This window comes from Cinclus cinclus, chromosome 3 (genome assembly GCF_963662255.1).
Source record: "Cinclus cinclus chromosome 3, bCinCin1.1, whole genome shotgun sequence".
Taxonomy (NCBI): Eukaryota; Metazoa; Chordata; class Aves; order Passeriformes; family Cinclidae; genus Cinclus; species Cinclus cinclus.
This window is the reverse complement of record NC_085048.1, coordinates 87,143,065-87,167,025: the sequence shown is the minus strand read 5'-3', so window position 1 is coordinate 87,167,025 and position 23,961 is coordinate 87,143,065. Positions and strand designations below refer to the sequence as shown.

The following is a 23,961-nucleotide window of genomic DNA, read 5'->3' as shown; positions in this document are numbered from 1 at the left end:
GAGTGCTCAACAAACTCCTCAGGCCGATTTCAAGTCCCTCAGATTGCTATCACCTGAAAGAAAAATAATGCAGCTTGGAGAGAGAGATCACCAAGAGAATCGTGGCATGCAGTTTAACATCCCACTGGCACACAGAATGAAGACCACCACGTGTCAAATACCATTCCTGTACAGCAGTGCTGGTACACAGATGCAGCAACCTCATCCAGCATGTTGTGGCAGAGACCAAGCCTCAGTTCTGTGGGGAAAATTTTCGGAGGGGAGACATAGTGAACCTGACCAGCCAGCCAAGTCTGTACTAAAAGCACCAAAACTGTTTCCAGTATGAAATAAAGAAGAAACAGATCTGCACCTCAAACTGGCCGATATGGGGTGAAAGGGGAACACTGGTTACTTAACCTGGCATTGGTGTGAAAACACAGGTACTTCAAATTGAAAATCTGACTAGTCTTTCATATTAAAAAACCCAATAAACTCTACCTAGTCAGTAGAAATTTTCATTTGTCTTATTTAAGCATGGATGGATATAAACACTGTACACCAAAAAGAAACGCAACCAGCACTTGAAATCAGCAGCTAAGCATGTAATCGAAATTCCAATGATCTTGCGCAGACCCTCAAGACAATTCTGTTAATTTAGTTCTTCTAGGAAACTATAAAGTTACAAGGGGAAAGAAAAAAGCCAGAGTGCATATCACACCCTGTGATGCACTGCCAGGTAGTATTTCAAATGTCACAGTAACCAACTCACTGACAGGTAATAGAAGTTTCCAAGAAAATGTCCTGACTAAAGCAAAAAAAGTCTGGCAGTCCATTTTCATAAAGGACCAGAAAAGGGGAGCGAGATGGAAGAATTCTACACTCCTCCTTTTCCCAAGAAAAAAGTTTCCGGAAACTAACATGCCAGAAATTAAGAAAAATGCAGCAAGCACTATATGTCTGTATCATTTTTCAATGCATAAGCACCATCTCTAACCATAAATATTGCAGTCCAAGTCACAGACATCATGTAACTGTCATAATCATGCCTACACCAAACTTAAATCCACATGAAAGCAAGGATGTGCCTGCACAGCCAGCTTCAGGATCGATGCCAAAATTTGGTAAAACTTGTATTAAAAACACAGTAAGTTGCCCATCTACTACCTGGAAAGCATTTCTGTAAGTTGCACGAAGCCAGCATATGCCAATTCAAAAGCACCCCTGTGCCTCGATTGCAGCAGATGATGTTTAAAGTAATCACCAATATTTTTAACCTAAAAAGAAGAAAATAAAAAGTTACTTAGCCATTTGAAATTACATATATATAATTTATTTATACATGCAAAATACTTTGCAGTTCAAAGCAGCAATCCTCCCCTGGTTGGAAGGGTCACTGGTACAAGCAAAAGGCAACCAGAAGTCCTATAATAAACAACTACTTATTTTAATGATAACAAATATTATACTCATTTTTTTACATTAGGGTGGTAGTTCTATAGTCTTTTTAGAAGTCCAAAAATATAAAGGACATGAAATTGGTTACTCGTCTGTGATGGGCATACTCAGGTTTTAAGAGAAGGAAGGGACAACTCTGATATTCAGGGGAAACAAATGCAGAATCCTTCTTGTTCACATACACTCTTGCCTAAAACCCCAAAGAAAATGCAACTAAAGCAAAACAGCAGAAAAATAATCTAAAAAATATGTAAGATATGAAATTCAAACTCCAGAAACTGTACTGAGGGAAACAAATCTACATTAGATTAGGCAATACATAGATAAATCCAAATTTCTAACATTCCAGAATTCTGCATAATTGCTGTTGACGATAAGAAACAATTTTAAAATGAAGACGATTCTGTAGTAATGTGAGCCATTTTTAAAAGCACAAAAACTGTAAATGTGATGACTAAACTTTCACTTGTAGTTAGAGCTCTATAAAAATAAAAAGCTTTTAAATATGTCTGGAAGTTTACAGATACACACAATCTCATTCCATGAATCACAGGCTGTCTTATTTGTTGGGTTTTTTATTTTTCTCATCAGCTTTCAAGGTCTACATCAAATTTCCCACTTAATTTGTTTAAAATGCATATAGCACATACTTAATAACTTTATGCAAAATTTACTTCAGGCGTTTTTCCTAGAAGTTCTCCAGAAAAAGTTTTTTTAAACCTTTTATATAAAATTATGCATAAAATCACATCAACTTGCTTATGAAGTTCTGCTTGTTCTGTTACTTATACAATCGCTCTAGTACTTTAATAGTCTGACAAGTAATTAAGTTATCAGGGAAGTTAATGTCATATCTACCTTTATGGTTTTTCAACCTCCTTAAGTAATTTGTATCACCCAAGCAATGACACTGCAATAGTTTTAAAAAATCTGAGACAGTCTACATATTATTTCCTGCAGCTAAAACCCACCTAACATGAAACACACAATAACTGGAGATATTCAAGCTAAAAAGGTTATTTCTGAGTGGATTTTAAGGTAACCACGGGGTTTCATTTCAGCCTTCTACTCCAAAAAGGAGGAGTAAGTGCCCTTTATTCACACGGAACTGACGCACGGACAGGGCAATTCTCCAGGTATTTAAACAAAACCAAATCAAGAAATCCATACACATGCAAATCAATTTACCAGCCTGTCCCAGCACCACACTTATGTTTTTGGAATTCATATTAATTTATTTTTTTTGTCAGGTAACTTCCAACTTTGCTATTTATACTTGTGAGCTTCTTGCCACAGCCATGCTGACTAGAAGCTTGCATCAAACTGAACTCCCAGGCTAGAAGCAGCACTACCATAACTCAGTTCTTTAATATAATAAAAATTTAGAATATAATAGGTGAATCTTACTAATTCAATAATGTACAGGGCCACACTTGCTGCTGAGGGCAAGAATCTGGGTATTCAAAATATAAATTCTTTCCAAGATGTTCCAAAAGATTAATACAAGCCAGGGGACAACTATATCTTTACTTCTGCTCCCTGTTTCTTTTCAGTTTGGCACGCAGCTCTGGCAAGCTCATCTCCCAAAATTGTCTTAAAACTTTCCAGGTGAGATAAACACGAGTTGGAGGAAGAGCTAAATGTTCCTCCAGACTTGAAGCATTCATGATTTGCATGTCATATGACAAAAACAACACAATCTTCATTAGATGTCATCATATTACCTGGTGGTTACATTTTACTATTTATACTGGTTTTCTTAACAGGCAGACCCCTGAGCCTGCCACCTCTGGACTTTTAGGATCATATAGAAAATTAAAAATAGAATATGCATTTGAATAGAGAGATTCCTCCAGCTATAATCTGCACTATGTCAATTATTTCTAAAGGCAAGGCCACCATGTAAAATAGCTCATGTTTTGATGACTGCCACATAAACCAAATCTCCTATACAAAAGACAAGGAGAGAGCAAACCTGATGTTGTCCCAACTTCCTACAAACAACAATAAAGTACCATGCAGGAGCTGCCTCCCTGCCAACCTCTCCTCCAGAGGTACACAGCACAACAGGCAGCACTACTGCTGCAATGAACAGCCCCCCAGCACCACACTGCCTGCCAGGAAGCAGAGCTGTTGTGCCATTTCCTCACACACACCAACACTGTAAGACACCGTCTTTCCATCTGCATGCTCCATTAAAAAAGCAGGTACAATCAATCAGAAGACTGTGAACAAATTCAGCATTCACTGTGATCTTTTGGGTGAATAAGTGATGACAGCACTGATCTCCTAAGGTACAATTCAATACAGTTACTGACCTAGATGTGCAGCATGGTACAACAGGAGGAAGGTTTGCAACAAGAAGACACACACTGGCTAAGAGGTGCTATTAGATTTTTCTCAACAATTACTTAGCCCTGGCTAAAGGCTAGTTGACCAAGGTTTCTCAAAGTTTTCCTTCCCTGTATTCTTAAATCTCTTCCTATAGTTACAAAACAAAGAAAAAAATGGCAACTTGAAAGAAAAGTTCTACATGCATAGGACAACGAAATCCAATTTGCTTATTTGCTGAAAACACTGAAAAGCATTTAATAAGTCTGAAGCCCCAGCAGTGATGGCGCTGACAATTTTTGTCGTTTCTGATTAAATCCCCCCTTTTTTGTACAAAACACAATAATGATCTAAAGTTACAAAAAGTACAGAGAAAATGCCCACATTCTTCTTTGTGCATTTCCTTTCAAGTCTAAGGAAAATCAAAATTTCAAACTGACTTCTCCTCCATTAGCATTCTTCACATGAGAATGTAGGCCTTCTGTTTAACAGGGAGACATCACAAGCATAAACAAGCTGAAGAGGCACCTATAGGAAAAGAAGGTATCTTTACAGAATCACAGAAAATCCTGAGCTGGAAGGGACCCACAAGGACCACAGGAGTCTAGCCTCCCTTAATAATGTATTGTTTCTGAAAGAGCACCTCTTCATGCCTGCTTTCCAAAACCAGAGATGCTACAGTTAGAATTGACTCATTAGAGTTAGACTCATTCTAAAAGACCAATTCCTCTTTGATTTGGTGCAGATTAAGAAACATAATTGTGGAAATGTCTATCTGTTCTCTCATCTGCCCTCCAGACCCCAGCAACAATACAAGCACAGCTGTTCACCAGATGAAAGCATGAGGACTGGAGATAATGCAAGAATAAAGACACCAACAACATTTCCATGGCACGACAACACTAGATAAGAAATAAAACCTGTACATAATACTATTTTTTAAAAAAAATGTAAAGTTCTAACATCTAAGGAAAATCTAAAGTAAGGGTTTTCTGTTAGAAAGAAAAAGAGGTTAAAAAGTAGCTGGACTTTCATACTCCAATCTTCTATGCAAACTGGTTTTGTTGAAACATATGGAAATGAAAAGATCATCAATTAAAACAGAAATTTAATAAACACAAAATATTTCCCAAATAAATGCCTGTGCTAATCTAATTTCTTGCAAACACTGAACTCAATGTTCTGCAAGAGACCCAGATGGCATATTAACATTTCTGATCTCTCATATCAAAAAAAATCAGAGGAAAAAGATACAGTCACATTACATACAAATTATAACAAGGGCCAGGAGGAAGACAGGACTAAGACTAGTCAGTGTGTTTGACTTTCAGAACTCTTGACTCTGAAGGCTAATTAAGGAAAAGCTTTAAACAGAACCCCAATACATAGAGTTTAAATTTACACAAAAGAGACTTTGAATAGGAAGTCAGTTTAGAAGATTTTTTAGCAATTCTGTTAGTGACTAACAATATACCCTGAGAGAGAGACAACAGGGTTGGTGGCAGGCAGGCAGGCATTGGTATTCCTAAACACAGCAGACATACCATAAATAACCCAATGCAATTAGAATGAATGAGTTTGTTAGTTATGTATAAGTTCTTCACTTATCTGTTTCAACTCTAGTTATGCTTTCTGAATACCACTGGATCAAAACAGGACTGATAACCAAGTATAACAAAGAAAACCCTTAGACCATGGCAACTAAAAGGAATTTAAAACCCACAACTTTTCCCAAATAGAACACAGATTTAAGAAAAAAAAAGTCTGAAAACTGCCTTCGCCTCACCACCACCCAAGGAGAAATAGGAGGTTATATGATAAAATTTACTTCCCTACCTGTTCTACAGTAATCAACCCATCTGAAGGTTCAGATGTAGTCTGTGAAGGCAAAAGTTTACATAATGTCCCTAAGAGCAGAGACACTTCTTTCATGCTTCTCCAGCAACATACAAGAACCATTTGAGCTGTGACGTCACACGCTTGCCCGTCTTTGCCTTAAAAAAAAAAAAAAAAAAAAAAAAAAAGCGCAATAGTGTAATTCAAGGTTCTCAGATGTAGGTGTGTAATTTAAACTTCACTTAACCTGTCCTACAAAACACAGTTAACTATGAAAAAGATGTCTAAACTTGCCTGCCCAAAAGATAATTCAACCTTGTTGATCCTAACTAGTTTTCCCAGCTCAACAGCTGCTTTACTTCCTTGCACTTGGAAAACAGTAGTATTCACATTTTACCAGGGAAGTGCTATTTTAAGGAGCAGACGTCTTTCTGTGACAATTGCCGTTTACCAGCAGACAGAGCTACAGCAACACGTAGAGCTTCGTGGGCAGGCGGAAAACTTGGTATTTCCCCATCCATGGCTCCCGGCACGTTCAGCGGGAGCCTCCCAGGAGGAAGCGGCGTTTGTTGGCGCACTGCCGCCACCTGGTGGCCACGGCGGCACTTGCACGTGTTTATTTAGCCCGATTGTCCTCCGGGAAGAAAACACACGGCCCCACCTAACGATTTCAAACATGGGCAAAAGCAACCGGGGAAAGGAAGTTCAAAAGCTTGCATAAACTATTACATTTTAGAATGCACGGATACTCTATCAATTTATTCCGGCCTACACTAAAGATGCCAAAGTTTACAATTTCTTTATCGTTCTAAGGTTCAGTTTTGTAGCTGGTATTCATTCACACGGACAAATACTACCTAACATTTTGCCACCAGAATCTTTCAAACTGAAGTTTTTACTCGTGTAATTTCATGCAACAAGGTGTATTGCATGAACACACAGTCTCCACTAGCCTCGTGTACAATGGAGAAGAAAATCACAGTGACACTTCTCAACAAGAAGTACATTAGAAGTTTGACAGAAAACATGTTCAAGATTACCTGGCCAGTGCAGTAAAGGCAAGAGTCTAGGCCAATACCAAAATAACTACTTTAAACTTAAGAGAGATTAACCACAAAATTCCAGAAGCACGGTGAATTAGTCTTTAAAACCATGTCCATGGATAACTGGCTTCTGACACGCAAGAACTGAATGAAACATTACACAAGCAAGTAATTTCCAACTGATCATCCACATAAAATGCCTCCTCTACAAAAAAATACCTTGATTTAATTACTAATATAGCCTTGGATTTACCTCTCATTTCCATGCAAATATTTTTCATTGGCCTCTGGTCAGCCAGCTTTTCAGATTCTTCTTTGTAGTGTTCTTTCAGAATTTTTGCTTGCATGAAGTAATCATTTGTGTCCTGTGGCTGTATCTCATGCAGAATCATCTGCAGGCGACCTGCACTTTCTGCACATCAAACAAGAGGAATACTTAAGATAGTTTTGTCTTCTACTTCCAGTTCCTTATACTGATGTAATTCATTTCGGGTGTGCAAGTACAAAAAGCTATTAGCATTGAAAAAAAACCTGACAAGGTTCTATGGCGATTACAACGATCAAGGAAAAAAAACTGAATTTACAGCCCCCTGTTTTGAAAGAGATGCAACAACACAGTCTGCAAATGTTTGTGGGTTTTTTAGTGAAGAAGTCAAGAAAACTTTATCAGAAATTAAAAGTGACCTAAAATTATGACATAAAATGAGAAGCTGAAAGGGAGGGCTGCTCGGTCTTGTTCTGAATGACTGCAAGACAAAGAGACCTTCAGGAGTACCATATTTGAAAAAAATTCTTTTGGGATTCTGTTTGGTTCTTTACCTGGATCACTGTCCATCGGAATAAGACCCTCTGGTGATGAGCTCTGTACTACTGGTGATACTACAGCAGAGAGGTTGTATGACATCAGAATGAGCCTGGTCACTATTTCCTTCCATTCAGACACCAGTGTCAAGTCACTTAAGAAAAAAAAGTCAAAATCACAACCAAAGCACAACACGGATTAAAAATAATTTTATATTTCAAAGGAAAGAATCAAAGTTACAAACACTTCTGCAACAATATTTATGAAAACTGTAAATAGGGTACAGATTGAAAAGTCTTAAGGCTGTGTTTAACACATACAAAGGAAGTATCAAACTGCAGCAGTCAGAAAGAGTTCTAGAAGCCACAGGTTTTGGATTTCCTTACAAATAATACTGCATGATTTTCTGTCCTCCTTAACAGCTCTTCTACTGCACTTAAACAAAGAGTTATAACCTCCCATGTAGTATGTTTTGCTTAAAATATGGAGTCACAACTTATTTAGCATGTTTTACTTACTTGAAGGGTAATTGCTGCAAAGCCCCAGTTATACAGTGTACTCTCCCATACATGGGGAATGAAGCTGCTGCTTGGAGCAGAGACTTCTTGGCTTGGAATATTTCTTCTTCAACATTCACCAACAAAAGCTTGATAACTAAAATATTTTAAAGCACAGATTTGCACTGCACATTCATATACTGTATTTTCTAAGAAACAAATCTGCTGTAAGAAACAGGAATAAAACCTGCATACACAACAATTCAATGGAATATGCACATCAATTTCCTTTCTTATACTTTTCCCTCTTTTGTCATTGAAATATATGTCACCATTGATTTTCAGTTACCTAAACTTCAGAAATATTTGTTATAGTCAATTTAATCAGTCTCTCTGAACCAAATGGCAGCTGTGAAAAGCACAATCCACATTCTAGGCTCAGGGACAATCCCACAGCTCATGATGAAGTGACCTATCCCATACTGCAAGTCAGACTTCACCCTTACAGCCACACGAATACAATAATGAGTACAGCAGAATATTAAAGACTGAAGGTTCACAATTATATATTTGAACCTTATGTTTTACAATGAACAACCTGACCAATTTTCAAGGATACATGTGCCCTATTTTAATTCTGTTTATAGATTGTTTTACCTCAGTGCCAGAATTGGAACAAATCACAGATCCTAACCAGGAGCCATAGATCATCACCAGCAGCAGACACCCCAGAGCACTGAGAACGAGGTTACCCACATATTTCCTTCACTTACAGCAACCACAACCATGTCTAAAAATTGTTATTTCACAGCATATGAAGAAAGCATTAACAGGCATATGTAGAGAAGCCAAGAATGGCACAAAAAAGTATGGAAGTGACTTTACAGCAAATTATATAAAATGCTTTATTACAAATAATGAACTTAAGTAACTTTAGTTTCCAGTTTTAGTTTAGTTTTTTTAGTTTTTAGTACTGAAGATTATTTAAGGTAGAGAAAGCTCGATTAACAAATTTGCCAAACCTGCCAAATCTAGAGCCCTGTCATCTTTCACGCAGACACCAAACCAAACAAAAACATTCCACATGTGAACAAAGCCTCATTACTGTGGATGTGTATTCACAGGGCTGCAAATCACACAGAAAAATAGATCCAAGTGAACAGAGCTCCAAGGGGCAGCGTTGCAAACACTGAATATTGAAACAAACACAGACCAACTACAGCTGCCTTCCCTCTGGGTAAGCGAGCTCTTAGGGGAAGCAGAGAGACCTTTCCTGCACTTCATGCACTTAGCTTCACCAGGCTCACTGCTTGGGCCCCCACAGCACTTTTGAATGTCACTGGTCAAAATAATAACAGAAGCCATCTTACAGAATAGTCAAGAGCTTCAATACAAACAGGACTAGATTAAGATCTTACTAAAAAGCCTAGCTTCTTAACAGCAAAACACAATACACTTTAAATCCTGTTAGAAATAAGCATCACTTACTAAGCCTCCTACCAAAAGCCTCGTGGAAAAGTAGCAAAATTTCAATAAATATTAAAAAAAAAAAAAACACACCAAACTTTTCCTCCAAAATCTTACCTGCCAAAGTGTTCTTCTCCACTGTACTCACTGATGTGCTTTCATCCATCTGGGGGTTATACTCAAGCCATTTTCCTAAACAAATGTGCTGCAGTTCTTTGTGATATACTAAAAAGTTCAACAAATATGAAGCAGTGACACAATTGTATGGCTTGGTGCTTGTGCTAAGATCAATTGCTGCTTGGAATAGAAGATCTAGATTGTCAGAATCCTGGGAAAAAAAAAAACAAAAAACAAAGCCATAATAGTGCTCATTTAATTGAGTTTCCAGATTGATTTAATTAAGCTTCTTACCACCCTGGAATCTGAGAACCTGCTTTTCATTAAGTTTGCTGGTAGATATTTCTTCAGAAACACTTACTTTGTGCACTGATCACCTTATACCCAAAACATGCAAGTGCATGTATTTAGCAAGGATACAATTCTATAGCTATTGAGGATGGGAACAGCCACTGATAAAGCAGTATTGACTCACACTGCAGCTCATAGGAATTTTTTTTATTTTTATTTCCAATTACTGGGTTTTATCTGCTAATGGGCATTAAAGAGAAGCATAGTTTACTTGGTAGCAGTATTTGTTAATCTGTACTAATGAAAATAACTTTTCATGAAGTTACTACAGACAAATCAGTATCAATTCAAAGGGCAAAATCAGAGAGAAATTTAAAAAAAAAAAAAGCAACCAATCAGATAATGAAATCTGAGATCAGTCAGAAAGGAAACAGGAAGATGAATTTCCTAAAAGTACAAGAGCAACCAAGTCAAAATGCCTTGATCATTTACAAAGGGAAGTCACAGCTAAGCCAAGGGCTTACATTAACTATTTTTCTGATAGTTCATATCATACCCAATGAATTTCTCAAACTCCTTCATCCATTAGTGAAACAAGCCTCCTTAGGCAAGGGCAGAAGCTGTATAAAAATATACAGAAGGTGCTAGTGATGAACACCACTGCAGGCAACTTGGACCAGCCTCTAAGGGTCAGGATTCCTGCTCTGTACCTAACACAAGCACCTGGTATGCTACAGAACATTCATCTTCCACAATATCACTCCCTCTAAACTTTTCAAGTTCATACCTGTAAATTCAATGCAACATCACGTAGTTTCATCAAAAGTCTAAACGCCAGGATTTTTACTTCCTCAAAAGTACTGGCAAAACACTGGATCAAAGTTTGGACACGAGCAGAATCAATCTCCTGATCCAACTGAAAAACTTGTGCCTGGCCTGTTCAAAAAAATTAATGCCTTAGATAGTTGTGCTGTAACTCTTTCCAGAATAAGCACCATCTTCATGTTCTGTTTCGCTACACTAAAAGAAGCATTAAAGTTTCAGCTAAATTATTATTTCAATATTACTTCAATTAATAGGTCTTAAAATACCATCTTTACCATTGTTACGAACAAAAAAGGCTTACCTTAGTTAAAAATTTACTCTTAGAAATACAGAACAGAACTTATTCCAAAAAGAGAATCCCATTTACTCCCTTTAAATTCAGCATTAAAGATAATCTTTATTTAGTTTTGCTTAAAAACTCTTTTCCTGAAAGAATGTAATATTAGAAGACAATTCCTTTCTAAAAAGAGGTTGAAAGCTTCAGTGTGTTTTGGTGCTTGGTGTTTTGAGTTATTCTGTGATAGGGATAATCCCTTAAAATGTAGGTCATTACAATTGCTTTTGGTTTTAATTTAGATATAAATGAGTTGTGAATTTTGGTGACTTAATGCTGTAAAGGAGGCAGAAATTTTAGGATGTCAACAACTGCACCATAATACAGCACAGAACACAACAGCTGAATCACCTTTATAGAAATAATGTCTAATTCATAAAATCCTCAGCTGCTATTATAAACAACTGAGAATAACTTCCTATTTTTAAAAAATATAACAATATACTACCTACTCATAACATTAATGTGCTCATTTATCAAGGGGTTTTGAAAAATGATTTAGCAAGATGTCATTTTTTATACCCTCTCAAAAATCAACTTTAATCTTAGACAACTCATTTCTTTGAAAAAAAGTGGTACAATTTAGGACTGAAGCATTTTCATGTTTGCCATACAATCAAGAGACAAGATTTAGCAAGAATATCAATACTCCAAGGCTCTAACAAATACTTCTTGAATTAAGATTGTCATAAAAGCACAAAGAACATTTAAAATAACACCACCACACCATCATTACTGAACAATAAAACTGTTTTTTTTTTATTTAGCATAATATCATGAGGATATGCAATATTTTTCAATCAAGAGATTTTGTGAATTTCAAGCTATCAAGATATATGTGCAGGAAAAAAGGAATGAAGTTATCAAATACATTGAAACTTCTCCAGAAGTTTTCCTCATAATAATAATCATCATCATCATCATAAAAACTTCCAAAAGTACAGGCTATGCAAGAAAATCCAAATTTATAGAAGATATGCCACAGGCATTAATTATTTGCATTTACTTCCATATTCCTTTTACCAATAAAACTTGCTATCCTCCCTTGAGGCAAAACAAAAGCAAGCATAGAAATTAAGGACTAAGAATACCCTTTGACATAAAACTGCCTAGCTGGCATAAAAGAAACTTCTTCAATACCTCTCATTCCTACAGTTTATTAAAGTCTATAAATCAGACTTGTTACCTTTTGGAACAGAAAATATGTCTGCTATTGATTCCAAAATACTTAATGCAGAAAACCTGGTTGGGTGTGATGAACCAGGAAACAACACCTCAAAAAGTCTGGCACATACAGACGACATAAAATCCTGGTGGGGGGAAACACAAAAAAAGAATTAAGACTATTTACTTGCTGCCCTACAAACAAAAGCTTAAGTAACTGAATTCAGGACATTCTGCTTTACCCTAAAAATTATGATCTTACAGTTAATTTTGGAAAAGCAGGAGACCAACACTCACAGTACAGCTTCTTGCTTCTTAGACTACAGTGAAGGCTGGACAACCATTTGGGTTTTTAAATACAGTTTCCCTTACCCACCTCCACAAAAAGATAGCCATTGTATCAAATCTTGAAAATTAGCTGACTGAAAAAAGAAGAATTCAAGGATCAGATTAACACAAAGATACTGATGATGTGAGCCTTTAAATAGGATAAAAAGGACCAATACAAAAGAAGTCTTCATGCTTAAGCTCTTGTCATTCATTGTCTCACTCACTGATTATTCTGGAGATCAAGAAAAAGATGGAAGCTCAACTGATCTCTATTTCAAGTCCAAGTAACATATCATTTAAAGCTCACTACTAAATGGACAAGAGATAACAAGACATTTACCTTTTTTTTTTTTATTGATTACATCTCCATTGAGCCATTCCTCATTTACTGCTGTTTCAATCCCAGAGCAATCCCCTCATAAAATAACCTTTATTGGCTTCAAACAAAATTTACCTTAAGGACACCCTCCAAATACCAAAGGGCACTCAGTTCATCAACAACAGTATATTTAGTCAAAATAAACTTGCACAAGTGCATCACAGTGGACAAGCTCCTCAGCACTGTTTGGCTTTACAGGTTTTTATCCTTCTGCACTGCACTATTGCCTAACACACACACACACAGAGCCTAACCCACCCAGTGGTGTTCAGGAACAAAGAACTCAGAAATGTTATCCCACCTCTATTACCTGCATCTCTAGCAGTCTACTTACTTTGTATTGCTGCAAAATCCTCAAAGGAGCCATTCTAGTTGAACTCTCAACTAACTCTTGTTTGGTTTTATTTTGCTCCAATTTATAAAGCACTTGAGAGCTTTCTTGTATCCTGCAAAATAACTTTCAAAACAAAAGAAAACACAGGTGAGACAAGAATCATTGGCAGTGAAGTAAGGGAAAGGCAGATTTTCACCTTATTTTCCAAATCATATTGCTTGTAATTTTTAAGAAGTTTGCATACAGCATAACAGAACAGATCCTTCCTTCCCCACTCCAAACCCAAGGTTTTGCTTCCCATTGCTCTTGTGACCTATTTTTCCTCTTCTCCCTCTACACCTCCAACACCTTCTTCCATCTCCCAACCTTAAATTCATACCAAGCCTTCTCCTCCTACCACATTTTCTGTGGAATTGTGTTCATCTATAAAAAAAACTCAATGCAGATAATAATATCTATAGCTTCAGTGTCTCTTAGAATTTAACTCACTTCTAAAGTGCTTTCTCTACCTCTTTTACTACCCATAAATATTTCCTTTTTTATCACACTCCCATCTAGCACAACTTTTCCATTTCACGCTCCTCAGTCTGCACCAGTTAAAGAAGGAAAGAGATGGGATTTCTCTTTCGATTTTGCCAAATTGACTCCCTCATTTCTCCACCTTATCAAATAAACTATTTTCTCCTTCCACACTGCCTTCTTTTGCCACAAACATCTTCCAAGATGTTCTTTATACATATGTGGTCCCTCATTCCATCCCCATCCTTCTACCATGAGCTATATGTGAGCTTGGCAGCTTCCACCAGACAGAGAGACTTATTCCCTGCAGACTGTAATGGCACAGCCACATCATGCTGAATATTCCTCTACTTTGTTTTCCAGGTCAGGTTTCCGAGGGTGATGAAGTGACTGGATTTGCTTGAGATGTGACAAGTCTGTGTAAGCACAGCCTTAGGTCCCAGCAAAGGCAACACAAGGTTCACTGTTGACTCCAGGGCACATTGCTTTGCTATTAGCAAAGTGTGCAGGAGCTGGCAGGTCAAGCAGCACCGACCACCATCCACGAAGTTACCGTGCCTCTGCCTCTTCAAATTTTGTTCAAGCCACCCTTGCCTATGATGGCTTAGCACCATTCAGTTGGATAATACATAAAGCACAGTCCTGGTCTCAGAGTTTCTACTCCTTGCAACAAGCAACTTCATAACATACTCATTATTTCTTTTTAAATGGTGTTTTAGCTAACATAAGGGGCACATTAGACATTGCTCATAGTTTGAAATTACCTTTCTCAGCAGAGAAACGATCTGTTGCCTTATGGAAGGAGACTGGTTGTTCAAGTTGTACATCATAAAAAATTGAATTAGTTGCATTTCTTCCAGAGACACTATTTCTGTAGTACGATGGGTTTCACAAAGTAAACCTAATGCATCAATACAAACCTGAAAGATATTTAAAAGTTCATCACAACACAAGTTACTGACACCTATGATGACACCTTTGTTTTACTACAACACAGTAATCAGGATCAAAGCAATTATTCTAATTTAAAGGATCTATAAATGGCTATTACCTGGCTGTGCTGATGAACTAGACCCTGTTTTATACACTCAATGGACACAAGACCACTGCTCATGATATCTGAACGTTCCAGGTGTCCATGAGCCCTGGCTGTTCTCAAGCATGCCATTAAAGCTCCAAGAGCTCCTCTAGTACTGCAAGAGCCTAAAGAAAATGAAAACCATAATAATTACTGTTTGATTAACACAAGTAACGTACTATTCACAGTGCTTGTCAGAAACTTCCAATACTTTCAACACATGACCCACCCCTTTTTATTTCTCCTCCATAAATCCCAAAAGACAGTCCTGCTGTAAATTAAACTAATTTTAAATCACCTGGTTCCCAAAAGGTTTCGTCTCAAATATGTCATATGAAAAGAAGACCTTGTGAGGTCGCACAAGCCATTATTTTAGTCACACTAAATTACTTCAAAACAAGAGAAACATAAAGCTTTTATCCACGTATCTACAAGAAAAACACAATCTGTTACTGGACTCACCAGTGTAAGAAATAGAAGAAAACTAGTTGTAGAAAATACAGAAATTTAACAAACCCTGGTAAAGAGAACCACAAGGCACCCACAGAAGGATTTTGCTCATGGCACAAAGAGACACTTATGATTATTATGACTTTCACCTTTAAATACTAATAACCATCTGGAATTTTTCTCTCAAATTAATTCTAACAATAATAATAAACCAGAAATCACACTGCTAAGATTTTTTTTTAAATCAAGTCATAATTACAAATACAAAAGTTCATTTTCCTACCCAGATTAGCATCTGCAGAGGCCTGAAGAATTCTTATCATGTAGCTCAGACTGCCAGGATTACATTTGAGCAATTTTGGTAAATAGTAATCTATTATATAAGTAGTTTGGTCATGGTTGCCTTCACACAGTATTACTAGAAGAGGAGAAACCCAGATGTTGTGCCACTGGTCAATCCAGGTGCCTTCATGAAAACTCAAAGTAAAATGGGCCTTGTGATTTGTAAACATGGTTTCCAGAAGATCACTAGCATATGGGGCAAGTGACTGATCACTCATGACATCCAGGATTTGCACCGGAATTGTTCTATCCAACTGCAGTATGCTTTCAGTGCCCACACACTCCACCAGACAGCCAAGAGAAGCATATTTCCCTTTTACATGCCAATCCAAGCTCAGTAAATGCTTTATCAGCCTTGCAAAGAATGGGTCTGATTTTCCATTGGGTCCAGCAATGGTGGTTTGGTGTATCTGAAGAAGATTCTTGAAAATCAGTCTGGTTTGGTGTCTGATGGCATCCAGAGGGTGGTCCCAGTGTGTATAAATGTATTCCAGCAGCTTCCCAATTATATCAGAGCTCCCATTAAGTTTGATTTTTAGATCTGGAGAGCTTGAGACAAGGGCAACCAGTGCTGAATTAGTCCAAATAGCAAGGATTCTAGACAAAGACGTTGCCACACTGGATTCTTTTAACCTTTTAAAAAGAACAAACACCAAAGAAAAAAAAGCTCACTATCTTCATTTATCAGTATTTTAAGCAAATAAATTTTGTATTTAAGAATAACTATTCATCACATTCATTTATCTTACATGAAAATAAATCAGGACCCACAAGCCATTCATGGAGGAAAAGGAATAAACACAGAAGTGATCAGCTGGATGTTGCCAAATACATGCTTAGTCACCTGATGTGCTACCAAGTGGTTGCAGCTAAACCCCCTAATAATGGGGAAACCATACAAGCCCCACAACAATAAAAGAAAAAAATAAAAATTTCTATGCTGCTAACATTTGAGCAGCAATATGTTGTTGCATGCTTCTTGAAAATGTAAGGAAAGCTTTTCATTGCCACATAAAGCCATCAAAATTAATTATCTATGTGCTAAAATAAAATCACGAAACTGATCTCCAAGGCACAATCAAAGGCTGAGCTGAATACACGTTTCAATCTCCAATCCAATAGTGCTGGTGGGCCCTTAGATGCAAGCAGTCAATGCTTGCAGCCAGAAAAAAAAAAAACAACTAAATCTCATCTTACTTCAAGTAGTCCCCTCACTGGCACACTTTGCTTTCCTCTGAACTTTCAGAAGGAGAGAACATGATGTCCTGAAACTGAAGTTTATCTGTCTACAAAAGAACTGATACACCTTATCATAAACGAATTGCTAAATTTATCCCATTCATGTTCGAAAACAAAATTTTAGCATGCAAGAAAGAAACTGAAACTTGGAACTAACTACATATGCAACATCATTATATTTTTCGCATTTACAGAGTTTTAATGAATCTTTAAAAAGATTGCATGATCTGTGGCAAAACCTAGTACCATTACACTTAAAACAGAGCTATCCCACCAGCACCACAGGGGTCATGCAAAAAAAAGAATTAAAAAGATGAACCTCTCCTCCAAAATATAAAACACAGATGAGAACACAAACTTACTGTGAACTCAAAGACAACAAGACTGATGCAATATCTAATAATAGTTTCTCTCCATTTTCACCCATGCTGCCATTTCTCCAATCCAGCATAGCCAGTGCTCCATGGCAAAGGAAGAGCAGCACCGAGTCTGGGAGCTCTGCCGTGCACAGAACCCCGCAGTTCCTCACGAACCATGCTGGCACACCTGAGTGTTCCATTGTCCCAAGGAGCAAGTCACTGATCTGGAACACCAAAAGCACACCCATTACAGCACCTCAAGACAGCAGAAAACCTGTTTTGTGCGTGGCTTAGAAGATCCGAAGAGATTTCTTGTAAATAGTGTTTGTCAAACTCAAAACCCAAGTCTTACTACTTCATAGAGCAAGGAGAGAAGAAAGGATTATACTAAGGACTCACAGAGAGGCTGGCAAGCCCTGGTACCTGCACAAGCAAAGCCTCCAGACAGCACTGATAGCACAGGGTAACAACACCATGACATTCCAGAGTCTTCAGCCAAGAAATACACTTACCAATGAAGGTAATTCCTCAGGTGGTTCATACATAGCTCTGGTGAAGAGAATAACAGCCAGTCCTGAGGTAGTCTGAACAGTCTGCAGGAGCGTTGCTATACAGCAGAGAAATTTTACATTAGAATGCAGCAAACACTGTGTGCTAGAAGTATGCAGCAAAATTATAAAAGATGATCTTGAATTTTGCTAGGCTACTTGTATCACCACAAATCTGCAGTGTCCACCTGGATAGCAAATATTAATAACTTTACCCTCCAGTGTAATAAGGAACTGCTAATATCTTCAAGAGAAGAAAACACAGGACTGCCCACTAAGGTAAGGAGGATTGTGGCAGAGACTACTGACATGTTAAATTCCACTATATAAAAAGTCTGCATGAGAAGAAAACACTGTCACTTATGGTGTATCCATAAATAGTTCTGACAGCGTATTTCATAGAGGTGTAGATATTTCTGGTAGGCACAGACATTTAGTGGCTCTCAAAAGCATTTTTGTTAGTTTTTGAATTATTAATAACAGCATTAATCATGGTTTTTGTAGTGGGACATGCTACAGTTAAACTGTACACTCTAAAACTGCAATCTACAAATCATAGCTCACTAAAAAACCATCCACTGCTTGCACTCCCATTAATCTCAGTAGTTCAATTTCCATGCAAGCCAAACTAAATTTTTATACATACAGCTTGTTTGCTACAAAGCAAACAATTTAATAAAAATATTAAGGCTCGAATGTTACTAAACTTACCATCAGTTAGGAAGTTTGTGGAACTTTTCAGTAAACTACACATACTTTGCCAAACATAAGATTTACTGTGTTTCCAAAGACTTCCCTGGATATTTTCTTGAAATTTTTGTACAAGCATCATTGAAACTTTAATGGCTATCAGTAAATCGTGCATCAGCTGAGTCTGAACAATACGATTGCCATTATTCTTTCTGTGGAGGGAAAAAAAGAAAAAAAGAGAGAGACAAGCAAGCACACAGAAACCATTTTTTACCATTGCCAGAAAACCATATTCTGCCAGCTTTAGATAGAATTAATGGTAAAAACTAATTTCTTGCTGGAATTGATCATACATATAACTACAGGAAAACAAGGAGCAGACTCAAGGCTAGTTCATTAAAATGAAGTTAACAAAAGCTAAAAATTCTGCTACATTTTCTGCAGGTTCCTGTGACAAACTTTCATTCATGTGATCCTGCCTGAGCAGAACTGAACTTTCCCAAAAACTTTCCAAAAAGGGCAACAGAATGTAGCGTGCTTTTTGCTAATTTTTCAAGTAGTTCATCCATGTACAAACGATATTTCTACAATACGACTTTCTTCTAACCTGAAGACAAAAAAAAAAAAAAATCTAAACTTTCAGTGCACAAAACACTTTATTAAGTACCCTTCTCCTCTCAGTACAGAATGAGAGGCCACCAAGAAGAAACCTCAGTTCATGAAATGCTGGAAAATGTCAAGTATATCAATACTGAATTAAACACTCATGGAACATGAAAGAGTTTTAATCTACCTGAATTTTATATCTATTAATTACACTGCTTAGTCACAATTCAGGTAGCAAAACTCAAAGGTCTCCCTTAGTAGTAGCTCTAACAGTATCAGTGCCTTACCTCTCTTATAGTCTCATATTGCTACAGAACAAACAAAACTGATCAGTTTTTATTTAAAATCTGCGACACTGTAAAATGATATTCCCGTCTTTCATCAATGTATGGCTACCAAAGTGGTATTTCAAACCAAACTGAATTATCTTGCAAGAATCAAATAAAGCCAGTAAAAATAAGAGCTTCTGTTGAATTCACTTGCCTGTTTTCTTCTTGTATGTCAAGCAGCACCTTCTGCAGAAACCGAAGAACTAGTGAAAATAAGTATGGTATAAATATACTTACAAGAGAAATAGAAAATTTCCAGCAAAGCAATCACACATACATCTCAATACATCACACATACCCAGAGGCAATGAACAGTAACCCACAGAGAGGTGATTTTTCTGTTCCACCAACAAATTAAACTGATATTTCGGTACAGACAAACACAAGCAATGCTAAAACAAAATCCCAAACTGTTTTGCAACAACCTAGTCCAAAACAAGTTTCCAACCCACTTGGCCCAATCCTGTGAGATACTGACTCTCCCTACCAGAACTGCTCCCTGGTATTCAGATTTATAGCAGGGTTACCCAGTAAAGCAAAACTGATCCTTGGAAATTAAAGGTATATATCGACGTCTTGTCTTTCACAAAAAAGTATCATGTCAGGATACTAGTTTATTGAAAATTAACCAGGAGGAAATCAGATCTCATAGATCCTAGTGACTACTTTATGCCACTTCTCCATACACAGCCCTCCCCAAATAACCCACAGAGAAGCATATTTTACTATAAATGTGACTTTACCTTCTTCAAACAGGTTCTTAATACAGGCTCTACCTAGAGCAAACGAAAATACATTTTAGGTACAGAGAACTAGCCAGCACTATCTATTTTACATAACTACAAACATGACTATCAGGTGTGGCACCAGTGCTGAGCAAGTTTAACGAGAAGACATGCGATGTCTTCTGTACCTAAGCTGAAGTCCTCCATACAGGAAGCAAGGTTGTCCAGTACTTTTCTGTACAAATACACATCTGTGGTTTTCAGCTCTTCCTGAAGGCAGCACACAAAGCTTTGCACAGCTGATATCATCAAATGTCCAGGAAGACCATTCAGTGAACTGCAATATGAAGAAACAGCACGTTTAGTTTGGTTTTCCTGAGGTGTTTTAACATCCACTGCACCAAAATCCATGTCAGCTAAAACTCCAGTACACAGGCAGATGCTTCTTCCAGCATGAAAACATCTGTTTTAAAACTAACATGCACATTCTCAGTTTGCAGCTAGAAAACCTGTCAGAGGGGTGCACAGCTTTGGGGTGGCTGCAACCAAATCCAAGACGGAAGCCCTGCATCTCAGCGGGACAGTGTATGCTTTCAGACATAGAAAGGAAGGCAGCTCAGCACCAGATCTTAAAGAATGCTAATGCTATAATAAATTCACTTAAAAAAAACCAGTGATAATTGTGCAATTAAAAAGAATAATTGCAATTATAGGCACAAGCAACCACAATTTAGTTATGATTCCTCTGAACCGTCTTCTCTTGTGAAAGCTGAGATTTTAAATTTCTATTCTAACACTGGAGTTTAAAGTTCAAACTGCTAATTACACACTATGTTGTCTTTCCAATAATGAAATAGGCCAAAACAATGCTTCACTTTGAAGTTATTTATCCAATGAGATGTTATTTATAATTAATATTTTAACTTAGAAAGAAAAACAGTACACATGCACATATCAAGTACTACAAATTTTCAGTAATGAAATTACAGCAATTTATAGTGAATGACAAATTACTGATTTCCAAATTTCTAGGAAAGCATTTCTAAAAAATAAAGGCTAACCACTCAATCTTTTACCTTGCTAATACTTTCTTCAAAGGATTCTTTGCACCCAGTGAAAAATACACCTCTCCCAAAACATCCAAACAAGCTTTAACCATGGGGTCACCTGCAGAGTTCTGATCGATTTGCTTCACCAATGGCATAATCTATAATCAAAAGGACACATGATGAACAAAAAACTCTGGATTTATCATTTTTAATGGTAGCTGATTTCCCTCTCATCCAAGCATATGGTACGAAACTGTCCCCTCTTTACCATTTCCCCTTGAGTCTCAAGTCCAAATAATGTTCCAAGAACACGCCTAAAAACAAACAAACAAAAAAATCCATATAAAAGTGGAATGGTGTCACTTGGTGTCACTTCCACCATTTTCAGTAACTGTTGTCCTTGCTAATTATGTACTAGAACTACATTTCTACCTGATGCATGTGCAACTGCTTTTTCTGTGTTTCCAGGAATGTACAGAACATCAGAAGTTTATTTTAGAGATGTATTTGCCATTAACAGTGCACAAGACACACTCTCTGCTACCAAAAGCCACACCAACAACAGTGAAACCATACCTGTTTAATACACTGGATCTGCTGGATGCCATTTCCCAGCTGTGCACCATGCAGAAGCAGAGATGCCAGGTTTTGCTCTTCAGCCTTTGAAAACCCTACATTTGGAAGAAGGGGACCTTTTTATAAACTAATTACAATAAGAAGTACAAATAACACAAAATTTATAAGAAGAAATGGCTTTTTGATTCTTAGGGCTCTTTCCAGTTCCAGTATACCCATTAGTGCCACAAACCCCTAAGTCACCAAACAACACCTTAGCACTTTTTTCTTCCTAATAAATGTAAAAAAATCAGTTTCACTGGAACACAACAATAAGGGACCTCTGGGGGTCATCTGGTCCAAGCCCACTGCTCAGATAGGGTCACCTGGAGCTGGCTGTTACGGACCATGGCCAGGTGGCTTTGGAATACATCCATGGCTGGAGACTCCCCGACTGCCCCACTGAAGCTGTGCCAGTCCACAGACACCTTCACATTAAAAAAGATGTTTAGAGGGAATCTTTAGTGTTTCAGTTTATGCCCATGCCTTCCTGTCCTATCACTATTCAGTACAGAAAAAACACTGGCTCTGCTTCCCTTATGTCCCCCCTTCAGATATTTTTTACACATTGCTACGATCCCCCTGAGCCTTCTCTTCACCAGGCCAAAGAGTGTCAGCTCTCCCAGCCTTTCCTCAAAGGAGGGATGCTCCAGGCCCTTCATCGTCTTAGCCCTTAGCTGGAATCTCTCCAACATGTCCAGAATTACTCTTGTACTGGGGAGCCAAGAACTGGATGCAGCAATCCAGGTGGGACCTCACCAGTGCTCCCTCTTAGTAACTTGAGTATACAAATCTTCTATTACTCCATTTTGGGTTTTTTACAGTAAATAACACTGGACGTTTCTCTCGTCAAACAAACAAACAAACAAAAAGTCCCCACAAAAGAAAACACCATTTGAACAGAAGCTTTAAAACAAATTAAATACAGAAAACACAAAGACTGGGAAACCAGTGAACTCTTCCAACCTCAATCATTCTGCGACTCTTGGAAATTCAGCGTTATCCCACATATTAAGGCTAGAACATCAGATATCACTGAATTACAGGCCTGCAAGTAGGATTACAAGTAGGACCTTCTACTACCTTCACACCACAGATAAAACAAAGTAAAGAGTTTTCAAACCAAAGCAACAATGCTCTAAAGGATTTTTTTGACTCTGCCAAGGTAAAAAGTCATTGTCATTACAAAATAAAAACAAACCACAGCAGAGCAAACACACCTAAAATTCACAAAGCAAAACCACTAGAAATAAAATATAACAAGCAAAAAAAAGATCAATTTCAGTAACTACTCCAAGGCAAGAGAAATCACATATTAGTTGAAAAAAACCCACCCTACTTACTCTGAAGTTTTTCAAGCTGATGATGATCAAGAACAAATGCATCCACCTGAATTTCCTTCTTCTTCTTTAAAACCATTTTAGCTGATTAAGAAATGCCTGCTTAAAAAAACATATAACAAAACAAAAAAAATCAAAACAACAGGTCACATGGTTTTTAAAACATAATTACAAACATTTCTTATAATAATGGTCTTTTCACTGTCCTACTCTCTTGAAACAATGTTTTTTTCATTATCTGCGCAATTTTTCTGAAGGAAATCGCTCTCTTTGATTTTAACAACTTCACCCACTTCCAGCATTTCATCCAAAATTCACTCAAACTTCAAGATGCAAAATGGAAGTAACAGAAAAGGGAAATTGCTTTATGCATGGCATACTGTCTCACTGGAGTTATCACTGCACTTGTTACATAGCCTGTGGCATGATCCTGGATCACTTGCTTCATACAGAAGCAAAGAATTAATGGCACAAATCTTCCCTTGCTCAGTTTTACTGTTCAAAACTCATTCAACTCGAATTAACATCAAGTAAGAACTGTGCAGCAAACCAAACAGCTCTGCTGTTATGGATGTTACTAATAGCAAGTACTCTTTCGAATGGCAGTGGTGATTTATTATGCACTACAGTTTCACTGACATGCAAGCACATTATCATGGAACAGCTGAGGTGGGAAGGGGCCTTTGGAGCTCATCTGGACCAACCTCCTGCTAAAGCTAGGCCACCTGCAAGCAGCTACCCAGGCATCTAAAGGTTTCCAAGGATGGAGACTCCACAGCTTCTCTGAACCACCTGTGCCAGTGCTCGGCCACCTTCACACCTAGCGTTTCTGATGGTCTCAGAGACCAGTCTGTACACATGGCCCCGTCCTGCCACCGGGCACCA

At 37.6% G+C, this 23,961-nt stretch overlaps 1 protein-coding gene across 1 annotated transcript in view; it reads right to left on the bottom strand.

The window, feature by feature from the left end:
• The window catches only part of THADA (THADA armadillo repeat containing), a 153,776-nt gene extending 130,419 nt beyond the window's left edge, over positions 1-23,357 (bottom strand). The window contains exons 1-21 of the mRNA XM_062490364.1: positions 23,080-23,357; positions 21,698-21,792; positions 21,149-21,279; positions 20,261-20,409; positions 20,091-20,123; positions 19,498-19,550; positions 18,434-18,620; positions 17,687-17,781; positions 17,178-17,398; positions 15,518-16,209; positions 14,758-14,909; positions 14,471-14,626; positions 13,188-13,310; positions 12,167-12,290; positions 10,609-10,757; positions 9,531-9,741; positions 7,968-8,103; positions 7,467-7,603; positions 6,901-7,059; positions 5,605-5,762; positions 1,147-1,256 (exon numbers count right to left, since the gene is read on the bottom strand). Of these exons, the coding sequence (XP_062346348.1) occupies positions 1,147-1,256; positions 5,605-5,762; positions 6,901-7,059; positions 7,467-7,603; positions 7,968-8,103; positions 9,531-9,741; positions 10,609-10,757; positions 12,167-12,290; positions 13,188-13,310; positions 14,471-14,626; positions 14,758-14,909; positions 15,518-16,209; positions 17,178-17,398; positions 17,687-17,781; positions 18,434-18,620; positions 19,498-19,550; positions 20,091-20,123; positions 20,261-20,409; positions 21,149-21,279; positions 21,698-21,792; positions 23,080-23,155 (3,347 nt within the window). The 5' untranslated portion in view covers positions 23,156-23,357. The remainder of the gene's footprint in view (positions 1-1,146; positions 1,257-5,604; positions 5,763-6,900; positions 7,060-7,466; positions 7,604-7,967; positions 8,104-9,530; positions 9,742-10,608; positions 10,758-12,166; positions 12,291-13,187; positions 13,311-14,470; positions 14,627-14,757; positions 14,910-15,517; positions 16,210-17,177; positions 17,399-17,686; positions 17,782-18,433; positions 18,621-19,497; positions 19,551-20,090; positions 20,124-20,260; positions 20,410-21,148; positions 21,280-21,697; positions 21,793-23,079) is intronic.
• Between the last annotated feature and the right edge of the window lie 604 nt (positions 23,358-23,961).